This window comes from Oreochromis aureus, linkage group 2 (assembly GCF_013358895.1).
Source record: "Oreochromis aureus strain Israel breed Guangdong linkage group 2, ZZ_aureus, whole genome shotgun sequence".
NCBI classification, from domain to species: domain Eukaryota; kingdom Metazoa; phylum Chordata; class Actinopteri; order Cichliformes; family Cichlidae; genus Oreochromis; species Oreochromis aureus.
Window position 1 is genome coordinate 8,888,716 of NC_052943.1, and position 23,819 is coordinate 8,912,534.

Here is a 23,819-nt window from a genome sequence, read left to right on the forward strand (position 1 = left end):
TGAACTAAAAATCCTTGTTGGCAATCTGCAGTGTGCTACGCCTACAGCTTGTTCACTCCCTTTTTTTCTGCAGGCTTAAACCTGTTGTATATCTAGATGAGGTATCTGGAATGAAATGTTTGCATTTGAATGTTAATAACAGAATGATTTTCCTAGTCGTAGTCACTCCAATATTGTCAAATAACAGGAGGGTGTCTAATAATATTTTGGTACCAGGATTGGCAGTGAGTTTATCTGTGTCTTTCACTGCCTTAAACCCTCGTTTTCTTTATTATGCATGCTGGAAAAAAAAAAAATCCTAAAATGAACCTCAGGCTTTATTGGATATTGAAAAATTAACGGCAACGTTGCGTTTAACTGTAAGTGCTGACGAGAAAGGAAAGAGTAGATGTGTTTTAATAACTGAGCACTTGTGTCCAAGTGAGCTTTTAAGCATCAGCTATAGATATATCGGTTTACACAGCCATTTAAATGATATGTAGGTTCACTTTTAAGCATTATAAATTTTTAATTTTCAACCAATGTATTGTGCTTGTTTGTATCTTTTCTCTGATGCTTATAAATTCAAGTTTCTTTACAAAGGTTTTATTTAACCGATCCTATCATATGCATTTGCTTCCCTCAACTACTTTAACTGGTGACTGTGAAAATCGTTATATAAAGTTTTTTTTTTTTTTTTATGTAGGTGCTAAATTGCTAAAATAAGTTTCATTGGTGTAATTTTTTAACAAAGTAACACAGACAACTTTTTTTTTAAAATGTTTTTTTTTTTATTAAAAACAATATCATCTTTTATGTTCTTTTTCATAACACATCCGGAATGGCACCATTTACAGGCATACATATGGTATAGCAATGATTGATGGATTTCCAATGCTGAAATTATGATTTTTCACCCCCCTCCCTTTTTTGCTCAAGTCTACACCCTGTATAATGTTTGTAATGCCCAGTTCAACCCTTTTCTACACTGCATTGAAAAACAATAAAATGCATCCATTGCCTTAAATCACAGACAGATCTTTCCCCATAGCATCAACCCAAACACCATTTCAAAGCAAAGACAGTGTGGCACAGAAAACTGAGGCAGAGGTGGGGATGGTTGGGCTTGGAAGACGAGCGGGTAGCGGGGGTGGACTGAAGGAGAGGAATCATGGCTCTCTTCAGTTTCCTTCCTGTATGGCTTTCTTCTCCGCTTCAATTTCTGTGAGGAAGAAGACAAGAGACATGATTTTAACATTTAACAACAATAACGAAAAAACCCCCACTAGTGTCCACCAATGAGCTTGTTAAGATAACGAGCGTGTACCGACTTAAAGTGCAAAGAATAATTAAAGAAGCTTGGGGGGGAGGGAAAAAAAAAAAAGAAAAAAAAAAAAAAAAAAGGGCCATGATATGGATTTTCTGTTACACACTTGTAGTTTTCTGTCCCATTCAGCAGCCCTGATGATAACATCATTGTATCGTCAGGTACAATCAGACCCACAGGAAACATACATGCCAACCCAGACTGTATAGCATTCCTCAAGACAAGACCTTTACCCGTTATCATGGTATTAAATGAATTTGGGTAAGCAAGCATCTGAATTACAGCATTATGGTAGGAGTGATAGGGTTAGTGAATTGCCTGACATTTAAATATTACCCACCATAACCTACTTGCTGTATTAAGCACAGAAGGCTATAGTGAAGCTCCCACTGAGCAGATTAACCCGACTCAAGGAATGTTTGTTTGCTTGCTAGTCAATTCACTGCAATTCTTCATGCACAAAGACACATTTTGTCTTTGTACTGCATTATGGCAGTTATCCTGCTGCTGTCCAGTTAACACCCTTTGAGTCATCCACTCATTTCTATAGATGGCGTGGTATCTGAATAGATTATCTTCAAACCCACTTTCTGTTTGTTGCAATAGGCGTGACAGAAATCAAAGGTCTGACCCAGTAACATTTTCATATCACTTTCAACTGAATGCATTGCGTCACATTAACAACACAACATTATTACACGACTGCTCATGTACCTCTGAGCTACTCTAAACTTTCATTTGCCACAAGACTGAGCTAAAAATGGGGCAAATTCAATCTCTCCCTGTATCTCTACTTAACAGCCAGAAGTGCAAATCCACTTCTCTGGATGAAGATGATGGTCTGTGCCTAAAGTCCAATTTTTGTCCTAATGAAGCAATGAGAAACCTTGATGTCTGGATGGCAGCGTCGCATATTATGCATCTAAAAAAAGGCTTTAGAACTCAAAAAAAGGCCAGCATGCACCGACAGTGGCACCCGCTTCTGAGCCTCCCCTCTCATATAGTAGCCACAGCTGTGTTCAGATTAAGAAAGATCGAGTTAGACAGCAGGGAGCTTCACAGCCTCAGGAGGGGAAGGATGGGCATTTTGACACACTTTCATTCTCCTCTTTCTGCTGCTGCATGTCACACCAGAGATGAACACTGCTTTTTTTTTTTTCAAAAAAAGAAAAAAAAAAAAAAAAAAAAAAAAAAAAAAAAAAAAAACATTGTGCAGTTTATGATTGGGGTTTCTGTTTATTTGCTCTAAAATTTGTATTCTTCCACTCTCAGTGGTAGATGGCAGGGTAGAGTTTCAAGAGTGGGAATATGCGTGGGTTTCTTCCTTACAGGTTGGCGCAAAGTACAAGGTCTCAGGTAGTTGGGTGTGGTCCTTCAGGCAGCTTGTTTTGCAATATTTGCAGTTACCTTATTATTAAAAAAAAAAAAGATTGGCTCAACTCCTCCCTGCCTACTAGTGAGCCAGAGTAAAGGGGAAAGGTGAAAGAAGTAAATGAGAGGCTTGTTAGGAGCAGACTTCTTTTGTCTTAAAGACCTACCCTCCTTCGTTGGAAGGTGGTTCTTTTCTTGCGTGTTAGTCTTCTTTAGCTTTTGCTTGTTGAACTGCTCCACTTCCTGGTTGACTGGGTTGCTGTCGCTCATTTTGGATGAGTTCTACAAGACAGAAATGGGGATATTTAAGAGAAGAATGTCTATGTTTGCAAGATCTGACTGACATGCTAAGATCTTGTCTGCAGTACATGCCCATACAGGTACACAAACCAACTTCCACCTGGCATGAGAAAAAAAAAAAAAAAAAAAAAAAAGGAGAGAGAAAAAAAAAAAAAGGCAGCACAGAGCTGGAGTTATGTGAACCATGCAGTCACCTGAAACAACAAGTACCTGTACCTCTATCTCACCACGGTGAACAAACCGCTCTAACATGATGTAGTGTTACACTGGTGGCATTCAAATCCACAAATGGCTCTTGTTAACAGAGAAAAATGGTGCGTCTGTGCACTGATTTGCATTTATGTACAGTTATTAAAGAGATACGGAGAATTTTACGCCTGTACCAACTAAGCAAATAAGATCAGAAGCGCCTGTGCGTGGGAACAAGTTTTATAGGTATTTATTATTTCCAGGAGGACTGAGGTGCATAAATACTGCAGTATTAGGAAATTCAGTGGCCTATCCCATTAGGGGAGCGTCTGTCTTCTTTGCTGTCCACACCTATAAACCGCACAGAATAATGGGTGCATTTTTATTTTTAACACCACCCTAGGGAAATGACCCCTTAAAGACCTGCACGACATGCTTTCTAAGAAAAGTAGCCTGATAATAAAGACTTATAGACACTGGCCAATCTGCGTGCAGAGAAATGAGGCACTGTCAGGTATCTATACACACCCTGCGCCATAACGGGAGTGACTAACACACCAGTGAGTGTACTAAAAGAACTGCACAGTCTATACCAAAACGTTGTATAACGTATTTGATCTTTTAATACATAGCGCATAAATAATCACTTAAAATGAACAATTCGTTTGCATTTTTTTCTTAGCAATTAAGAAAAAATATTTATTAACAGGCTAATACAGCTGAAAAACAAGAGAATTTAAACAGTTTTACCTGGTGCAGGACGGCGTTGCAAGACAATCTTTAACAGGTAACTGTGTGTGTGTGTAATCCGTGCAAACCCAACGGTTTAAATACAGACAACACGCCCTTGTGCACGCCAACATGGACACCGGTTCTCTGGCTCTCATTGGCTCCCAAAGCTCAGAAGGCGAATTTTAATTGGACACTCTTGATGTCTCTCCGCCCTCTCAAACCTCCTTAAAAATGATATGACTTAGGTCAAAGTTCTTCCCATGCAGTGTTGCAATCGCATGATGAATTCTTTCACGTATCCGCACATTTGGATGAATTAAAACGGACACCTATTGTAGGTGATGTGATGGATTTCACGTTATTATCTTTTAGCACAGTACCATCTAGTGGGCTACAGGGTTATGACAAGCCAACTTAAAAATAATCATAACAAGAAAGGGAAAGAAACCAGTTAAAGTCGAATGACTGTAATTTGCTAATGCACTTGCAGGGAAAACGCCTATACTTTGCAACAACTGTTATTTTGTTTGGCTGTAAATGGGGGAAAATATGCTGTTTTGACAGTCAAATACATGTTCTTTTACTGTTCTATGCTGTAAGCAAATTATATACCTTCAGGTGAAGCAGCTGCATGCTCTTGGGGTGTGTGTGTGGGGGGCACCTAGTTGAACAAGAGGCAGCAACGAATTCTTTTCCTGATTCATCCAGTCGGGATGTGTTTGGACATTTCCACAAGCAAGAGCAGGAAAATTCCCCAAAGGAAGGCCCCACTTAGCCCTGCCCTAAAACCTTCTTGCTGTCAGGAAACAGTGCAGTAGTGACTGAAACTTAGCTTTATTTTCTTACAGTCTTTAATTTATAATATGCATGTGATGATTCCTGGTCACCATATATATTGTGACCATACATGGCTTAATATCATGGGTTTTTTTCAGAAGGAAATTGTTCATCTTGCAAAAAGACGGGAATCCACACATGTAAACAATACATAGATTTGTGGGGTCTTACATACATACAGTATAAAAGGAACATTTAAAAAAATAAATTAAAACAACAGGTGAGTTAAGGAGTCACAGTAGGTTGTATCCTCTTTAGCACACAAAATGCCCAGAATAAAAATGACATTTCACAGAAACAAAAAACATTCAAATAAACTTTTTAAAAAGTAAAACAACAATGATTATTACCTTCAATCATCGGCTACAGAGGAAATAACAGATTACATTAAAAAGTGTAAGACTGAATATAATTCAGTATAATGCCACAGTGTTTTACACAGAACTACAACATAACTCCCTCTGTGCACAGAAAACCTGTTTCATAACACATAATAATAATACCTCACGACCTGCAGTTTGCACACTCGTCAATGGGTGTGCGTGTTCAAGGTGTACCTGGCTGATATTAACAACTCGCTTGTTGTACATGACCTCATCACAGCACAGAAAGAGGGAGTGACCTTTTTTAAGTAGGACAAGCATAAGTCGATGTGTCAGCCATAAGCAGACTAAGCAGCTGGTTGCGGGCTCCCTCGCCAGCAGGGGGCCCCCGAGAGCATTTGAAATGTCACACAATGCAGGTTAATAAATGTCTAATTTTTGTGATATACAAGTTGTATTTATGAAAGAGAAAGCTAAATATTTTTGATACATATATTAACAAAATGACAGGTTAATGCTACTGGTTTGATCACTTTCACTGTCATAGTTGAGGCCACGTTCATGCCCACTATAAGTGTTTCAAAGTAGACCGCAACAAATATGTTAAAAAAAAAAAGAAAAAAAGACTTATTTGGCTAAAAAGAAAAAAAGGAGGGGGAAGCATTGGGATAAAGGTATGTTTATGAATTAATATAATTTTCTGCCATTCTGCACATTTTAAAAACAGTATGAACAGTCAGCTGTTTTGAATTTACAAAAGTTAACTTGTCTCCTGGGTTATTTCTTTCCACTGCACTAGAAAGTCATGATTATGTATATGTATATGACAAATGATCTAACATGGACAATTCATGGATAATTGTGGCTGCACTGAAGTGGGTGGTTGGTGGGCCCCAAATCAAATTCTGCTTTAGGCCCCCAAAAATCTTGGACTGCCCCTGCAGAACTGCATTGTGGCTGTGTGATGACATTACCGGCAGTGCACAAAGCAACCAACGTGATGAGTATTGAGATAATCCTAATTCTCAGGTAATAGAAAACAAATCTGTGTTTCTGACTCTGTATATTATGGCATCCGTTCTTAAAGCCTGGCTGGCTTACAGCATTTCTGAGTCTTAATCATGATATGCAAAATCACTTTCCTTACAAAACAATAAAAATTCAAAGCATATATGACTGACAACTTCATCGAAGTAGAACTATTCGAACCCATCTCTTAGACCAGAAGTCTTAGCAGTGGTGCTGTCAGCTTGCTAGCACATTTTGACACACAAAATTAGCTTGTTAGTATGACTGCATTTTCTTCACTGAAGACACTCACAGCTGTAAACATCAGATAAGTGCAGGTGGAAGTAATATATTGAATGATTGTTAAAATTATGGTTTCAGAGTACCAGAATTGCTTGTACTAGTTCACTCCCACACTATAAAGGCTTATCAATACTGTTTTTTCTTGCAGTTATAAGTCAAAACGTCTCCTGTGAACAATATCAAAATTGAATGAACTTTTGTGGATACTAGCATATCTAAAAATGTCTGGCGCATGTATCTTCAGCCTGATCGTTTCTCCTGCCTGTCATAAATGGCAGTGGTGAGTCCCCAAGTGATGCACGACCTCAGGATAACCATGGAACCTCCTCGATACAGTAACACCAAACTCCGATTACGAGATTTCCAGAGCAGAGCCCAGCATGCTATGACCCCTTTAACATCCCCACCTACTTGTGCCTGCATGTTTGCCACAAGCACAGAGAGTGGGTACAGAGTCAAGCTGACTGCCATTGATATCACTGTTCCTGAGATGAAAGAGGAGGCCATTGGTGAGAGCCCCTGCTCCGCCACAGCAACACACACAGGCCCCTTCAGTCCAAAGTAGAGGGAGCTGCCGAAGGCGTTGCGGGCTGCAATGGGCAGGAAGGCTCTGTAGTAGCCTAAAGCCATCCCCTCTGCCTTTAGCCTTAGAAGGACGCTCTTCAACGAGGGTAGACGACTGTCATTCTGGCTGTTCTGCAGCACATTCTGAACGCGCTCAAAGGGCGTAAAAACCATGGCTTCTACAACACCTGCCCCAAACCCCGCCAGAGCAGGAAGGGCCTTGGCAGAGATGACATTCTGGGATGATAGGGGGAGCTGTCGGAGGAGGGTATCCTGGAGGCCAAAGAGCAGCGTGCCGTTCAGCGTCCTCATCACTAACGGTGGAGCCACACCCCTATAGAGCTTCACAGGGCCCTCTCTATAGAGCTGTGCCACTGCCTTGTGAACTGAGGTGTTGTGGATTTGTTGACGAAAAACAGTCTTATAGACAGGAAAGACGATAAGGGTGGGAAGGGTGGACAGCAAGCTGGAGGTTCCTCCATGCAAGTAGCTCTGGAAATGAACCATTAGGTTGCCAAGTGCCTCTTCTTGTTTACTCTCAGAACCGCCGGCCATTATTCTCCTTTTTAGCAGATCCAATCAGGCGTGCACAGCCAGTTATAAGAGAAAAATGAATAAAAAAGCCATTTACAACACTTAGGTTAAACAAACTCAATTTACAGTGTGTAATCATAATTATTTACTTACTCTGTCAGCTGTCTCCACCAGAAAAACAATTTGTTATTTTCCACAGTTCATTGTAGCAATGTGGAGGCAGAACGGGCGCGTATTTATTGTTTTTTCCAGTGCTGCATGAGGAGAGGGTTTTTCTGCTTGTGCCTATAGTTACCACAGATGCTGCTCCGATAAGCGGTCCACAATAGAATTCCTTCTTCTTCTTCTTCTTTCATTTTTAAAGGCAGCCTGCATCCAACAATGTTGCACTACTGCCATCTCCTGGGTTTTACTCTCACATCACTTCTATATCCTTAGATCCTCTTGATGAGTCCAGCATAAAAAGAAGAAGAAATATCTTTCCTCATTTCTACTCTCAACATTCTCCTATTATTACTTTTGAAATTCTACTGTCTGCCGCCCATTCTAAAGCCAATAATATTAGATATAACTCTACTGCATATATACTCAAAAAATTTGATTTTCTTTTTGCAATATTTAATTCTGGAATGACAACTGCAACACTAGTTGCTTGAGTTTTTGGATCTTTCGATCCATCTGTATACACCTGTAAATAGTCACTGTACTTGTTCTCCACTCAGTATAAAATCATTGACAAATATCTGTTGTAATTTTTCTCTTCTTAATATAAGATAAAGCTCTATCTACCTTAATGTATTTCCATGTCCACGTTGGCCTTAAAGGCCACAATACTGTCTGACTAAATTCTTTGTGATACACAAGCTCTATTATCTCTAACCACCCAAAACTGTTTTAAAAATTCTGTCCTCTTTCTCCCCAATTAACGTGACATAAATATTTTAAGGGCATCAAAAATGGCACCCCATGTCAACCCTACTAAACACCTCATAATATTAAGTAAATTTTTACAAATTGCCTTTCCAAACAACCACTTTCCTCCTAATGTTTCAGGTACCTGTATTTGACCTCTCCTTATTTTACTGACTACAATATAAAGATCACTACCAAATGACTTACTTCTTACTTGCCACTCATATAATGGAGCCAAAGAACTAGATACAAATGTTAAATCTAATACCAATTCCTCACCAAAACTATATCATTTCCTGTCTTCCCATCATTTAAACATACAAGATTTTTATCCACCAGAAATTCTTCTAACACTTTACCATTTTAGCCTGTTTTCTCACTCCCCTATAATGAATGATGTGCATTAAAATCTCCACACCATATAATATTTCCTTTCATATCCATTTCCTCCAGTTTACTTAACCTTTTTACAAGGACTGCAAAAATTAATAACCATAATTACCTTCCCTCCTATCCATACCTCAATTCCTACACACTCCAAATCCCCTCTCAATTATTTTATATGGAATACCTTCCTTAATCAATGTAAGACACCCACCTCCATTCCCTTCTTTCCTATCATATCTAACCACAATATACCCATACACTCTAAAATCCAAAAAAGGCTTCAACCATGTTTCCTGAATACAAATGTCAGATTTTTCTGTCTGATTGTATATAAACTTATTACACATCTTGACCATTTGACAAAAGACTCTTTGCATTCCACTTTAGGATTAATATGGTTACAGAGTAACCACCACATTATCCCTCTTGACTGCATGACTACTTAGTCCCCCCCTTACATCCATCCACCTGATATTCTTCTTATCTAAACTATAGCATGCTGCCTTAACAATAATCTGAATACTCTCCATCCTGGACTTCACATCTAATGTTGCATTTATTACTCCTGTGGTGAATGTCACCATCTTCCTCTATTTTCCTTTGAACCATTTCCATTACTTGTTTCTCCCCTGGGTCTGCAATGGGATTAGAGAGCAAGGCGCACTGAGCATTGATTTGCCGGTGTCTGTGACTGACCCCGCCCCATTTAGAATAATCATTGGACAAGACGAGCTACGTCACGACACAATGGATTGGTTGTATCATCTGTCAGTCAAGAACGTTTTTCCCCCACCGACCTTCGGGAGAATGGTGCGTTCCATGAAGAAATTGTTTCCGACAGGCTGATGTTCCACGGAGTTTTATCAATGCCAAGCTAAAATATATTAGTAATTTTAATAAAATATTGAAGTTACTAATCCAGTAACTGATAACGGATGTATAAAGAGCCTCATCTTCCTTTTCAAAACATAAATTTATCAGCAGACTCTCCACATTGCAAGAATGTATCTGGTGGGCAAACAAACCAACAGCCCTCTATATTTGTATTACATAAAAAAATGGCATCACAAAATTTTACGGTAAAATGCAGGAGTAATATAAAATAATACAAAGTATCCCTGGTTACTAAAAAGAATGAAATAAGCCAGATTACAAGGAAAAGGACATGGTGGAAATTAGGTATAAGCTACATCCAGTGTAATTAAAGTATTGTGCATTAGTGCTATGACATACTGCAGATTTTGGTATTGATCTGATACCAAGTAAATGCAGGACCAGTATTGCCATTTACAATATATCAATACTTTTACCCTACAAAGATTGCTTATATAGGGGAGAACAGTGTGTCATGATTCATCAGATGAATAATCAATGTGCAAATGCTGAACACATTTTAATAAACATGTGATTTTTACTTTCCAGAATAACTGATATATATATATATATATATATATATATATATATATATATATATATTCCTTGCAGCCATCTTGCATTTTGAACCTGAGTTTTTTTAGACACCTGGAATGTAAATGTGTCAGCCTTTAAAGCACTTGGGGTCAGCTTTGGTTGTTTAAAGGTGATGCAGGCTATAAACAAAACAGATGCAACTCATTTTTCATAGGGCATGTTTGATGAATATTTTTCCATTTTGCAAAACAATAAATTAAACATTACCTTTAAATTAAACATTTGCAGCCCTTTCCCCCCCCCACACATGCACTGCAGTGTTGAACTTTTCTCAGTTGATCTTGTGGAGCGATTTGTGAATGCCTTGCCGTGGGATCACACATTAGTGTTTAACACGCCAGCTGTCTAGTACAACCTTCTGTGACGTCTCATTGGTCCCATGTAGCAGCTCGGGTTAATTTGCAGGTGAAATTTCAAGCAGTCTTCTCTCCTGGCTTTTGAGAGATGCATCTAAACAGCATTTTAATGAAAGACTTTTTTCCTAGTGCTGAGAATGTAACTCAAATGGACTATATACTTTTATGTGGTCCAAGATGACTGTGGACAATCTCAGCTGGATTCACGTGTCTATTTGAGAAACTTTCATGTGTCTAAGCAGAAAAAAAGACATAGAAGAGCCATGTTTAAGATCTGACGCATATTTAATTGTATTAAGAATGCATTCATCAAATAACTGGCACATTCATTCTACTGAAAAAAATAAAACAAAGATTTGGATTATGCACATAACTGACAACTCCTTCCTCCAGACAATGAAATAAAAGGCAGGTGAACATTTCTGAAGGAAGCTCCAGCCTGCAGAGACCCCAAGCTAAAAACCAAACAACCCAACCATGGAAGGCTCCTCACAGACCCTCGAGGACACTGGGCAAACCCCACTCAATGAGGGCACCTCAAGAGCCGAAAGAAACATCCAAAATTATTGTTTTCACCCTGCTAAGACACAAATAAAATAAAGCAAGAAAATCATTTCATTTCAGACTGTTGAGGCACACTTGGTTGAGTGGAGCTTCAGTGGCACTGTAAACTATCTCAAAACACATTCACTTCAGTAATTATAATCTTTTAAACAGCAGTGGATAAAACAAGCAACAAGAAAAACTACTCTCGGTCAATGTAACAAAAAGCACTGTAACAGCTTCATATAGCAGAAGCTTCTCCTGACCACTGGAGCCTTCCAGGGTTATTCATATTAGCTCTTTGACAACAGACTGACATTACTCCTGCAGAGGTGAGATGGTCAGGAGAAACTCTGGATCAAAAAGTTATGAACTAAGAACAAAGTTCACAGTGGATAAAACACCATTTATCCATATAAAATAAATATGCCAGCCTGAATTGGTAGCTTGCGATTGCTTTGGTGCCCGAGGCGTGACGGGACACCGCTGAAAGGGAAAGGACTTAAAGTGAGGGACCAGCGTTAGTAACAGACATGACATTTCTTTTCCCTCCAAACAATTAATTAGCTGAACATCTTTGTTAATGGTTGTGTTTGAGTTGGGGAAAATCCCTCTTCTCTTATTTGGTGTTAATAGCACAAGGTTGATGGTAGACAGCTTTTGTTACAAGGGAACGTGGCTAAACAGGTACGACACGGACTCGCCGTTGTGAGTTCTGCGAATGGCCTCAGCAAGGATCATGGAGATGTCAATAACCTGAAGGAAAGAAAGAACAAGATGTCACACACTCTGTAAGACTGTGCAGCTTCAAACACCAGCTTCCCAAAAATACACACAGCAACCTGAGGTTTTTCAGCTCTTATGTCAATTTCTGTTCTGGAAACAGTTTTCAATTTCCTGACCTGTATTTTGGAACAATGCTTCATCTTCTCCTCTTGAGGGATCGTATTGGTGACAACCACAGCTTCAAAACAAGCATTGTTGATGCGGGAGATCGCTGGGCCAGAAAAGATGCCATGAGTTAAGATGGCATACACCTTAGTGGCTCCAGCAGAAATGAGTCTAAAAGAGAGAAAGAGCAAGATGCATTACAAGTCTCCATATCGCTGGACACAGTCTGCAAAACACATCTCTAAATGGGATTCGGTAATGATCACTTAGTTTCCACAGTAGCTCAAATACCTTTGCGTTTTGCACTGGAGCAAAGCTCAAAGCTCATTTACTTAATTTAAAAGGTAAAGAAAGTGCTTTACTTGTCAGCAGCATGGCAGATTGTGCCACATGTGTCAGCCATATCATCCACAAGAATGGCGACCCGATCGGTTACGTCTCCGACGAGAACCATGCGGTCCACCTCGTTCGCCTTTTTCCTCTCCTTGTGAATAAGAGCAAAGTCCACGTTCAACCTGTCTGCTATTGATGTGACCCTGCGAAAGGAAAAGCAAGCATTGCACCAGTTAAAGCTCTGTGTTTAAACTACTTTTGCATGTCAAATTAAACTCCTGTTGAGATAGGTAAAGCCAACAGAATGTTAATCTAAATTAAACTCTAGAGAAGATATGGAAAGGTTAAGCTATGGTTAAAGGTAGAACTCCTGTGAGAGCATACCTCTTGGCTCCTCCTGCATCAGGTGAGACAATGATGCAGTTTTTCCACTCAGGGATGTTCTCTTTAATCCATTTCAGAACAGCTGGCTCTGCATACAAGTTATCAACGGGTATATCAAAGAATCCCTGCAAATAATAAGAGATATAGACACACCAGTTAACCATATGGGCTTTCACCTTCCTTTATAGTACTCAAGTAAACAACGAGATTCATAATGCAAATTCTCACAAATCAGCCACATGGGGGTTTAAAATACAAACCAAAATGGTGATTTTGCAGGGCTGACCAATTGGAGGGTGGTGTATGAGAAACAAGTCTGTTTGCATGTACTGTTGTGTTGCTCACCTGGATCTGTGAAGCATGCAAGTCCATTGTGATTATATGGTCAGCGCCTGATACCGACAACATGTTGGCCACCAGCTTGGCAGAGATAGGGGCACGGCTCTGTAATGAAAATAGATCTCGTTAGTCACATGGAATAAGCAAACTGGCAAGCAGTGCTCAGTTCTAAAAATAACACTTAAGAGAGCTTAGCAGTTCAGTAAAATTATAGCAGTCAAATGCTGCAGGTTACCCTGTCATAGTGACACTATATATTAGTACTGACAATATAAAAGGTACATGGGTTGATTTAGCTACAAAAGGCATTCATTAAAATAGCCAAAACAGTTGAGAATGATGGGTTTGGCCCTGCTACAGAGCAAACTCACATTGCAATATTATATTAACATTTTTTATTTAGTAGATTAACATGTAAAAACATTTGATTCGTGCAGTATGATTAAAATGCCAAAAAGGGAATAAATAAAAATCCAAACAGCTGCATGGGGAGGTATGGAAATGCAATTCAAGTTAACTTAGCAAACAATACAGAGGAGGGAACAAAAAAAAGAAAAGGGAAAAGCAAATATGCCCTGTTGGCTGATGGGCATGGCTGCAGGCTTCTTGTCATGGTGCTGGATGGCAAATGGCATGACAGAAGTAAGTAGACAGATATCCCTCACCCCCACCTTGTCCTTCTTGTCCTGCCGGGCGTACGGAAAGCAGGGGATGACAGCGGTGACCCTGGAGGCGGAGGCAATCTTGCAGGCGTTTATCATGATCAGCAGCTCCATCAAATTGTCATTGATCTCTCCACAACCACTCTGCACGATGTAGACATCCTCCCCACGCACGCTCTCCCCTATCTCCACGCTGCCAGAGGTGACAAAAACAAACAATTAGGGCTAAGGAGCTAACACATCAAGGCAGGTAGGAGATGGATGAGGGAGAGTAAACAGTGGCTCGTGTTTGCCTTTGTGATCTGATCTGGACAAGCGTTAAACTGAGGGTAAAAAAAGAAGCATGCAGTCAGGAAATGACAGTCTCAACACGGTACATGATGCCACTTTAAACCTATTTTGAGGCGGCTTTGGTGCTGAGAATTAGCTGGTTAGCATTAGTTCTGTGGAACGCATGGACTACAAGTTCCTGACAACAGTGCGCGGCAATTTCACCGTCACACCACGTTTCCCATTAATACATGTCGCTAGGCTACGATATTTGCCTACCAGACACACCTCTAAAAACTAAGCCTTTTTAAAGTAGCTACAAAACAAAGCAAACAACTCACCATGTTTCCTGGTTGCTAAATTTCTTTGTTACAACCTTTCCCAGCTCGAGACCCAGGCGGTCTGCTATTTTCTGAGACAGGTCCGGGTGTGAGCTACCGCTAAATATTTTGATATTCGGCATTTTTCTGTGGTCCAGGGCGTCGTCCAGTCCAAGCGGGCTGCAGCAGCGAGCAGTTGTCGGGTCAGAGCGATGGAAGAGTCCAAGACAACAACTGGGAATTGATCAACAGTTGAAGAGCTACTCTTAGCGAGCTTAAGTGTGTTCCCTACCTATCCACCATTATGTCCCACACATCCCGCGTGCAGCTTCCTCTGAAGGTGGCGCGCACGCTTTTGCTGACGTCGACACCGTAATTACGTCTTCCGGCCTTAACACAGTCACGTGAGCGAGCGGGGTCTAGAAAGCTCGGAAGTTTAGACGCGTCAATAAGAAACATGTAATAATTAGTCCACACACGACTATTTGAACAGATGTGTTTTGATTTTTTCAATTCTTTTTTGCGAATTGTACATTTTATTGTATGATATAAAAAAATGCCTGTAACTGACATTAGTAAATCTCCTCTTTTTAGATGTTACCACAGCAGACCATCTGCCTCCATTGCACCCCATCCCTACTATCCACCAAGCCTCTGCATGTCCTCCTTTATTACATCTATGAAGCTACTCTGTGGTCTTTCTCTTTTCCTCCTGCCTTGCAGCTCCATATCCATCCATTATACCTCCTCTGCATATGTCCAAACCATCTCATTTTTACCTCTCTAACTTTGTCTACAAACTGCTCAACCTCCGCTGTCGCATTCTCATTTTTAAGCTTGTCCATCCTACTCACTGCCAAAAAAAAAAAAAGAATCTTAGCATCTTCATAGTTTCTGTAGATCTAGAAAGACACAGTGCAACTCCAAGACGAACCAAATAACAATTAACAGTTTGTAATGTAGCAGATGTGCATCTATTTTTTTTTAAATTTTGCTTCCAATTTTCCTCCCTAAGGGCAGAAAATTTATGTTTAACCAAATCAAGGAAAAAGGCACATGAATTTACTCAGGGTGTAGTAGATTTTTTTTTTTTTTTTTTTTTTGGAGGTGGGGGGTACATGCAAACAGGCAGCAACACTTGCAACCCCCTTTACTACTTTACCAATCACTCAAAACTCCTAACCTAAATCAGACAGCAGACTGGTGACTTTGACATTTTAAAGTGCACATCTAATAATGGAACAAACATCACTGGATATTAGACACCGATTTTAAAACAAGTATAGAGACCTCAGTCATGCCTCAGTCAAACTTCTTGATTCTGCAGAACTGAGCGGTTTTGTTGAGGTTTTGTTTGGTTTCTCTTTTTCTTTCAATTTTACAACATGGAGTTGTCAGGCTAGTTCTGTCTCAGGTTTCCACCTGAAGGCGGAGTTTCGCAATGTGGGTCAACACCTCCTCACCTGTTGGTAGTTGATTCATCAGGCTTCAAGTGTAAGAAGGACAGGCCACAGTTCCCTAACCGACTGTTCCCATTAAACTGGTGACTCTAGGGCACTATCAGTCTTGTTTGATCTCATCCTTTTATTCTTTTGCCCTTCTTAGCTACTCATTTGAGAGCCCCATTTGGAGCATGCTGGCTTGAGAATCAATTTTCTTGCAATCTGGTAACAACTCAAGCTGTTTTGTGTCTCTTCCTCAATGCTACCTAGACCTCTGGATGTCTGCGACCAGACTCAACCTGCCTGCCCGCTCTCCACCTGCTCTCCAAGGAAACCCACCTGCACCTACTTCCTCCATATTCTGCCACTCCACAGCCTCAAGTTTGATTTGATCTGCTTCAGTTTAGAACCTGCAATATTTACTGTGTCACTCTCTCTCATCTGGCAAACCTCCTGTGTTCCCATCTGCAATGAAGCAGTATTCATCCCCCCACAGTGCCTTCCCTACTCACTCAGGAAGTCTGCTTTGTGGATCCAGCCAATCTCACATTATGACAAAACCTTAACCTTGTGAGATATATAAACATTGCCTACTCTGATGTGACTAAACTTGGTAATCCTTTAGACCACGATGGAAGTGACTAACTTTATTGTTAGAGTGTCTCTCCTAGACAGAGTTAGTGCATTACAGTTTTACCCAAGAAACTCAATGTCAGGACATAACTAAGAGTGATCTCAGTAATGTGCAAAAACAGAATATGCTTTAGGAAAGTATTTGCAAAACATTGACTCAAGCAAGTATTTCTACTATATTTTCGTAGGGTTAGGCTTCCAATATCTGCGGGGAGGAAGACAACAACCACATATGTACAGGTTAACAAAAAACCGTGCTCTCTGTCAGCAGTACCGCCACATGGAGGAGAAAAACAATCTAACAATGAATGAAGAGTTAGGGTTAAGTACTGTTGATAACTAGAGGTTAGAAGCTCTCCCTCGGCCACGCCTACTCCTGAAAAAGAGGTCAGTGCAATACACACACACACCTTTACACACACACATGCATGCAACTGATAGAACATAGAGGTAGAGTAAATAGAGGGAGGCAGTGACAGTGTTATTGCTTAGATCTTAAGACATTTCGTTTCCTAGACCTATTTGTCTTTCCACTTGTACATTTTATTGCTTCTTTTCTGCCTTAAACTAAACCCAGCCACAAAGAAAATACTAAAAAAAAAGAATAACAGCCTGGTACTAATAGGAAAACCGAAGTAGGTTTGCTCATAACCATTCTTCCTGTTTATATGGTCAGGGATTCTTTCACTTTAATGCAACTTTAAAGTGAATGATTGGGGTGGGCAATATGCAGAAATAAGGAGTAATTAATTTTGTGTCAGATCTATAATAAAGCCTTGGTCTGATTTAACATTTCTTATTCTTGAGCAAGTTTCCACCGTTTTTCTTTCTTTCATTTTGTTCCTTTTTATCCAGGTTTCACATCCACCAATTGGTGGTGGTGCCTTCCTCCAGAATAGAGGAGGAAGAAAAGCCTATTAAAGGACAATGCTAGAGTGTCTCTCTGATTCCTAAGTGTCAATAAAAATTCTCCAGTCTAGTTCAAAGCATACCACAACCTCCTTAAATTGGCACCACTCTCACACTGTTTTCATCTGCTGTAACATGAAAGTCTTGTGATCTTATACAAGAACACGAATCATTGTGTAACCAGGCCAGGTATTTGAGGCCATGCCTGCCTTACATGGTCCTGAGGGTCTGGGATTTTTACCCATGATAGGCAAACCAGTCGTCCATACTTGACCATACTTTTAAAAGCCATGACTTTAAACTGCTGGTTGTCTCAACTTGACACGTGAGTTTATGCCACCCTAAATCATTGAATCACTCTTTTACATTCAGCCCTGGAAATAGAAAAGTAAACATTAAATATATATAAATATAAAGTGCCAAGATCTTTTCTTTTTTTTTTTGATTGCATTTTATTGCGCTTGCTATCCTGGCTGGATTAGATAAGCTTATTTAGAAGAGATGCACATTTTGCAGCATTTTCAGATTAGTATCTCTGAGAAATAACTTGGTTGACCAAATGTAGTTTAAGGAGCTGTTTTGCCAACGCTACACTGTAACTTTTAATATTTTTCATCCACCTAGAGATTTTGACAGTCAACCATGTCACACAGTGCTCAAACCCTTTAATTTAGCTGCGATAAAAAAGAAAAAATCAGTTTCTTTGTATTAATATACTGTTTAAATCCAAGTTTTGTCCTGATTTTTCCTAGCACATTAAAAGCTGTGGTCCAAACAGGACAGCTGCTACAAACATGTTTATTTGTAGAATATGTTGTACTACAAGAGATTAAACAGAAAATAAAATAAAGTGAACTCAAGCTTGAACATGTGCAGCAGCGCTGATGGGGAACATTTTCTGCTGAATCATTACTTTTGGTGCTGTTACAAACTGTGTTGTAGTGTTGGCATCATGGACAGGCTTTGGGGGTTCAGGCCCACTCAATAAAGTAATTATGCCCACTCAGCTGAATTCTGCTGATACACTTGAACTATAAGTTACACTAATTTATACAATTTTGTAATGAAAAACATAAACACCCATATCTCCAAAAAGTGTAATGTAGTGTGAGCTTAGTTTAATTATTTGGTTCACTGTAGTTTAGTGCTTTAGTGGGAAGTACTTCATGTGTCTTTGAAGCTAAAATGAGGTCATTCATCAGCTTGTGCAGCTAGTTTTAAAGCATGGTCCTACTGGAAATACGCAAAAACAAATGAAAATGCGTTGAGGATTTTGCGTGCTCACGGTAAACTGCTCAGTGGTGAGTTCACTGATTCACTTCTACATCCAGTGAGAATGTTTCTGCTGTCTCCTGTTTGTGCAATCCAAGACAGACGTTTGTGCGCTGTTCTGTGGCTACATTTCTCTATGTGTGTACTATGTGTGTTCATGATTTTAATTATTCACCGAATGCCCCTCTGTCCAACTGATATGATCTGCTCCCAACCCTGATGTGTAGTGAGGTGTTTTCATTGTGTATTTTTGCTTTTTGTAAATGAACGGTTCTATAATCCTCACTCTAAACTAATCGTGTGTAGAAAGTTGAAGATATTCATGTGCAGCATATATATATAAAAAAGGATAAAACATAGCACAAAATCATGAAAAGATATGTCTCAATATGGTCCAGTTTGGTGCCACCCCAAACTTCCAGGTTGTGAAAATAGCTATTTCTTCTATGTTCCTCATTCCATGTGGAAGGGGGGAAAAAGTGATGCAGTGTGCAGCAGGACTTGCGTCTTTGTGACAGCACATACCATTTAGAATCATTAGAGGGTCAAAAGATATTGATTGTATTGTATTGCAGAGTAGTCTGTGACTAATGCATGGCTTGTTAATCTTCAAGCTCGAAGTGGAACAAAATTGCACAATTTTGCACTGTCATCAAAACTAATAACTTTTTGTTCTGTTGGCAGACGTCTTAGCACATGACTGGCTGTTCCTTCTTTCTGTTTGACAAAACTGCTGACCTGAAGAAAAATACAAACAGGAAAAGGTACTAGTTTTCCACTATATTCATTTTCAAAGATATGTTGTCATAGTAGGAATAAGCAGATATTAATAGTAAAGTAATTTGACAGTGAGAGTGATCGCAGAAGTAATTCTTTTCTTAGGAATGTTCAAAATGGTCTTGATAAGAGATGGTCAAACTTTGCCAAGCAAAGATGCTTCGCTGCTTGATTTTGTCTACTACCTCAGGCTACCCTGGACCATCCTTTATGAGAGAATATCATCACACAATATGTGGCAGGATATGTAAAAAAATTAATAAAATAATGTTAATTAGGATTCTTGCTGGTTAAAAAGCAACCTTGTGGGATTTTTGTGTGAATTTGAATCCAGTTTCTGTACTGTAATAATATTTTTGCTGTCTGATTGAAAGTCGGTACAGGTGGAATAAACAATGGCTCAGTCCGTTAAGCATCCGAGTAAATAGTGTTTGAGAAAATCAGAACCTCACACAAAGGGGACTGTAGTCATGCTCTCTATCTGCTGTGAACAGTTCTATTGTGAGTACAACAGTGTTTTTTATGTTGGGGCTTGACTGGTGTGTGAAGTCATCGTTGTTTTAGACAGGAGGCTCATCAAACTCTTAGTTTCAGTTTAATTTAATCCCCAAGTTGATTAAGTCTGGCATGGGTAACTCCAAGTCTTTAATTCCAGAAAAGCTGATCAGTTAATTCAAGTTTACCTTGAGACTAACAGGTTTCACCATGGCAATGGAATAATAAAGGGAAGAGACTCAGTTTCAGTCCAGCAGACCAGAAATAGCACTGTCTATCACATGACATGTATCTATAAAAAAAACAAAAAAAACAGGAGAGAAAAGAATCATTGGATGGGCTAAATTTTCATAAATACATAATCAAAGGTATTTTTAAATCTAATTATTCAGCTCACCCAGAAAAATGCAGATGATTAAAAAATAAATTGAAATAATATTAATCAAACAAATAAGACACTACAGACCTGTAATTTAATTTAAACCCAGTAAGACTTTTAGGTGATTTTCAGAGGACTTTTCAGATGTTGTACCTTTTAAAATATTTCATAGATTTAATGACTTCATCCATAACAGGTCGTGGCAGATGGCTGCCTCCTGTGAGCCTGGTTCTGTCGTAGGTTTCTTCCTGTTCAATGGGAGTTTCTCATTCCCACTATCACCAAGTGCTTTCTCTCAGGGTCATCTTATTGTTGGGTTCTTCTCTGTATCATTGTGGGGCGTTTATCTTACAATGTAAAGTGCCTTGAGTTAACTGTTGCTTTACTCACTTTAAACTAGAATTATTTTTGTTTTAAAACCTTAAAGTTTTTTCAGCATCATATTCACTTAAATAATATTAAAGATAGTGTGACACACATTTCTCCATCAGTGTGACTGCTTAACAATACAAAGAATTCTATCAACGATCGGTATGTTTATGTGTTTAGATTTAACAGCTATATAAATGTAATTGCTATATATGTGGGTAAAGATGACTTGGAAAAACACTTTTTTTCCCCCTAAAGTTTGGAACTAAATAAATTTTACCCATGGCTTGATTAGATCATTGGAGCTCAATACCATACAGTAATTTTATTTAAACAGAGTAACAGAAGGCAAACGTATCAGAGAAACTGTCTGTGGACAATAAGGCAGCTGTCAGAGTCACAGTATTAGAAAGATGTAGAATATATATGTTATTCTGAGCTGAAATTAAACCCACTGTGTCTACTGATGACGTCCATGTCCTTTCATCAATGCCTGATTATAAAAGTGCTATATAACAAACTGCTATTTCATGTTTTCAGACACATGAGTCTGTACATATATTCTGTTATGTGCTTTACTTTGACCGTATAAATAAGGAAATGAAACTCAGGATTTCGTAAAGCTGTGTTTTTGTGGAGCCAGATGGATAAATGTGTACTCTGCGAATAGCACGCAAAGCAAATCAAGCACTCCCTAAATCAGTGTACGTCCACGTGTCTGCATGTGTGCTGAAGTTTCCTGGGCAAGTCTGGCAGAAGGTAAAAGGCTTGTCCTTCAAAGTGGATCATCATCAACTCAGATTTAAGCAAGTGACGATAACCAAGAAGAGTGTCTCAAAACACACCACAAACTGCAGTATGCTGAATGCATGAAGACCAAGAACAACAAGGCAATGGTCGCTAATGAAAATTGTCCAACATTACCCTGATGTCCATGAAAGTGAGACTGCACACCGCGTAAACTTATCCTTAAAGCTCGCAAACATACTACAATCACCCACGCAATCACATTTCATCTGGCTAAAGGTATGTGTCCACTATACATGCTGGGTAACAGAGGCTTCAGGAAAATGGCTGAGACTCTGGATAAATGATATGTTATCTACTCATGCATTTATTTTTCCGAAGGGGCAATACTTGTGCTGCACAAAAAAATGTAGGAGGGGAAGAGCGGAGCGATCGCAGTAATGGAGAGGAAGACTTTAGGTGAATAAACACCTCATTTGTCTGCAAATACCTTTTAACAGGAATGTAGCACAATGTAAAGGTGAAAGTAGTGTCTGTTGATTTAATTTTGCATTAGCTTTTTGGTACAATTCATCTCAGGGCTAACAAACTACACTTCTTTCCTGGAACTCGGCTTTGTTACTTCCACTGAAAGTTACTGTTGCTGTTGTTTTTATCTTTAAATTATTGGCACTTTTGTAACTTCCATAATCTTACTGTATTGTTTTGGCTAATCTGGTTGTGGTCTGATGTGATTTGGAATATTTAGAATTAAGCACAGCACAGGAGAATATATGCAATGTCATAGCCATGTCAGTAGTTAGTATTGTGCCAAGTCAGTGCCGTTTGCACTGCTAAGTCAACATCAGTTTTTAGCCAAAGGCAGTAAGACAGCAGCAAGAAACTTTCCTGGTAGTCTTTCACATGGCTTACATGCTCGAAGTCATCTAAATGGACACCCTGGCATTAGCTCGACTTTAGTGCGTGCAATGTCATTGTCAAATTCTCTGAAAGAGTTTATATAATATGCTTTATTGCTCTTAAAACATGGGTTAACTTGTACACAGACAGAAGACCACACTGACGACAAGATCATTGACAGTAAATAAAGACAGGAATGAATAGGTGCACATAAAGAAACAATGGATCAATCAGGGTGAGCTCTTCGTATGAATGAAGCACAGACTAATCCACACAGTTTAAGCAAAGCAACTGGAACAATGACAACCACAGAGAATGTTTATTATAATGTGGAAATGTGCTGATGAGGGAACATTGTCTAATATTTTTGATTATAAAAATAAACATGTCCCATGCTTTATACTCATAATATAGTCTTTAAAATATATGTTTTGCTATTAGTCACTATGTTACATTACTACTATAAATAATTACCATACAGATATGTCTTGTCTTGTCCTATTTACAAAATAGTGTAGTGTTGGATAAATCTGAATACTAGAGATGCTTTAAAAGTGTGTGTTTCTTCTTTTTTTTTTAGTGAATCATCTTATTATGTACATTTTCACTGTAAAATTATACATCTCCATACTCAATATCATTTTCAAAACATTAATATATTGCCACCATACCATTTCAGCTTTGCATCTTTTTTCCACTTTAGAAGTGGAAAATGATCTATACAAATAGTATCATTACCTTCAACGGTCAAAGTGTCTGCCCCTGAAAGTCTAATACGTAAAGGGAAACATGCAGTACAGTGAAGAAGAAAACACTGCTTATGGTTATGGAAATGACACATCAACAGGAAAAACTTTTAGAAGAAAGTGCTCATTAAAACCAAGACACCAGTGCCAATGGCCTTCGTACTGAAGGTATAACTCTCATAGAAAATGTATATCACAGTATAGGTGTAATAAGTGCCATATTTGCTGTTACTGATGATTATTTATGCTATGAGGATAATGTAGAATCACTCAGAGGTATATTTCTGTAATCAAAGATTTAATCTATTTGAAAAAAAGAATTGAATAAAAGAGATTGTTTAAAGAAACAATTTGATATAATTTCAGTTTTTTAAGGTGTGCTTAAATTAAATGTAAATGCTAAAATATTGAACATTTGTAAGTTAGTTATATGCAGCATGTTTACTGTTTGACATTCAGCATCCTTACAAGCAGTGTTGTCACAGATGTTTTCATAATTTACAGTTATGTAAAAAAGAGAGTACACCCTCTTTCAGTTCTAAGATTTACTTATTAGTACATGATAAAAAAAATCATCGGGTCCTTACCAGGTGATAAAATTAGGTAAATACAACTCAGTGGTACTAAACAAAAATAATTTAAGTTCAATGTCGAGTTCCTGGGGGGATAAGTTAGCACTAGCACAAAACTTAAGGTAAATAGTTGACAACTCTTAATTTCACAATTTATTTTGCCTTGCCAGCAAACATGTTAATGTTTTGGCCTTGGTATCTTCACTTGACACATGAAATATTAGTTTGTTTGTTTATTCAAAAA

At 38.8% G+C, this 23,819-nt stretch overlaps 3 protein-coding genes across 4 annotated transcripts; all 3 read right to left on the minus strand.

The window, feature by feature from the left end:
- Positions 1-746: 746 nt before the first annotated feature.
- On the minus strand, positions 747-4,067 carry tmsb1 (thymosin beta 1). The gene is made up of 3 exons (XM_031745318.2): positions 3,917-4,067; positions 2,845-2,959; positions 747-1,201 (listed from the first exon to the last, which is right to left on the minus strand). Exons 2-3 carry the CDS (start codon positions 2,945-2,947, stop codon positions 1,161-1,163), a joined length of 144 nt encoding a protein of 47 aa, XP_031601178.1. The 5' UTR covers positions 2,948-2,959; positions 3,917-4,067; the 3' UTR covers positions 747-1,160.
- A 736-nt stretch (positions 4,068-4,803) lies between these two features.
- On the minus strand, positions 4,804-7,797 carry LOC116324631 (solute carrier family 25 member 53). The gene is made up of 2 exons (XM_039622773.1): positions 7,621-7,797; positions 4,804-7,495 (listed from the first exon to the last, which is right to left on the minus strand). The coding sequence occupies exon 2, from the start codon at positions 7,486-7,488 to the stop codon at positions 6,610-6,612; it is 879 nt and encodes a 292-aa protein (XP_039478707.1). The 5' UTR covers positions 7,489-7,495; positions 7,621-7,797; the 3' UTR covers positions 4,804-6,609.
- A 3,061-nt stretch (positions 7,798-10,858) lies between these two features.
- Positions 10,859-14,685, minus strand: prps1b (phosphoribosyl pyrophosphate synthetase 1B). Of its 2 annotated transcripts, none has more exons than XM_031745258.2 (7): positions 14,356-14,685; positions 13,748-13,937; positions 13,089-13,187; positions 12,744-12,868; positions 12,389-12,562; positions 12,038-12,197; positions 10,859-11,891 (listed from the first exon to the last, which is right to left on the minus strand). In XM_031745258.2, the coding sequence occupies exons 1-7, from the start codon at positions 14,475-14,477 to the stop codon at positions 11,799-11,801; spliced, it is 963 nt and encodes a 320-aa protein (XP_031601118.1). In that variant the 5' UTR covers positions 14,478-14,685; the 3' UTR covers positions 10,859-11,798. The 2 variants fall into 2 exon arrangements, with proteins under 2 accessions (XP_031601118.1, XP_031601119.1); XM_031745259.2 differs by having other exon boundaries at positions 13,754-13,937; positions 14,356-14,684.
- Between the last annotated feature and the right edge of the window lie 9,134 nt (positions 14,686-23,819).

Coding starts and splice junctions, on each gene's coding strand:
- prps1b (XM_031745258.2), bottom strand. CDS start 14,477: ATGCCGAATATCAAAATATTTAGCGGTAGCTCACACCCGGACCTGTCT. Junction 12,563..12,743: donor GATGCAGGAGGAGCCAAGAG/GTATGCTCTCAC, acceptor TTCCTTTCGCAG/GGTCACATCAATAGCAGACA. Junction 12,198..12,388: donor ATCTGCCATGCTGCTGACAA/GTAAAGCACTTT, acceptor TCTCTCTTTTAG/ACTCATTTCTGCTGGAGCCA.
- LOC116324631 (XM_039622773.1), bottom strand. CDS start 7,488: ATGGCCGGCGGTTCTGAGAGTAAACAAGAAGAGGCACTTGGCAACCTA.
- tmsb1 (XM_031745318.2), bottom strand. CDS start 2,947: ATGAGCGACAGCAACCCAGTCAACCAGGAAGTGGAGCAGTTCAACAAG. Junction 1,202..2,844: donor CCACCTTCCAACGAAGGAGG/GTAGGTCTTTAA, acceptor TCTTCCTCACAG/AAATTGAAGCGGAGAAGAAA.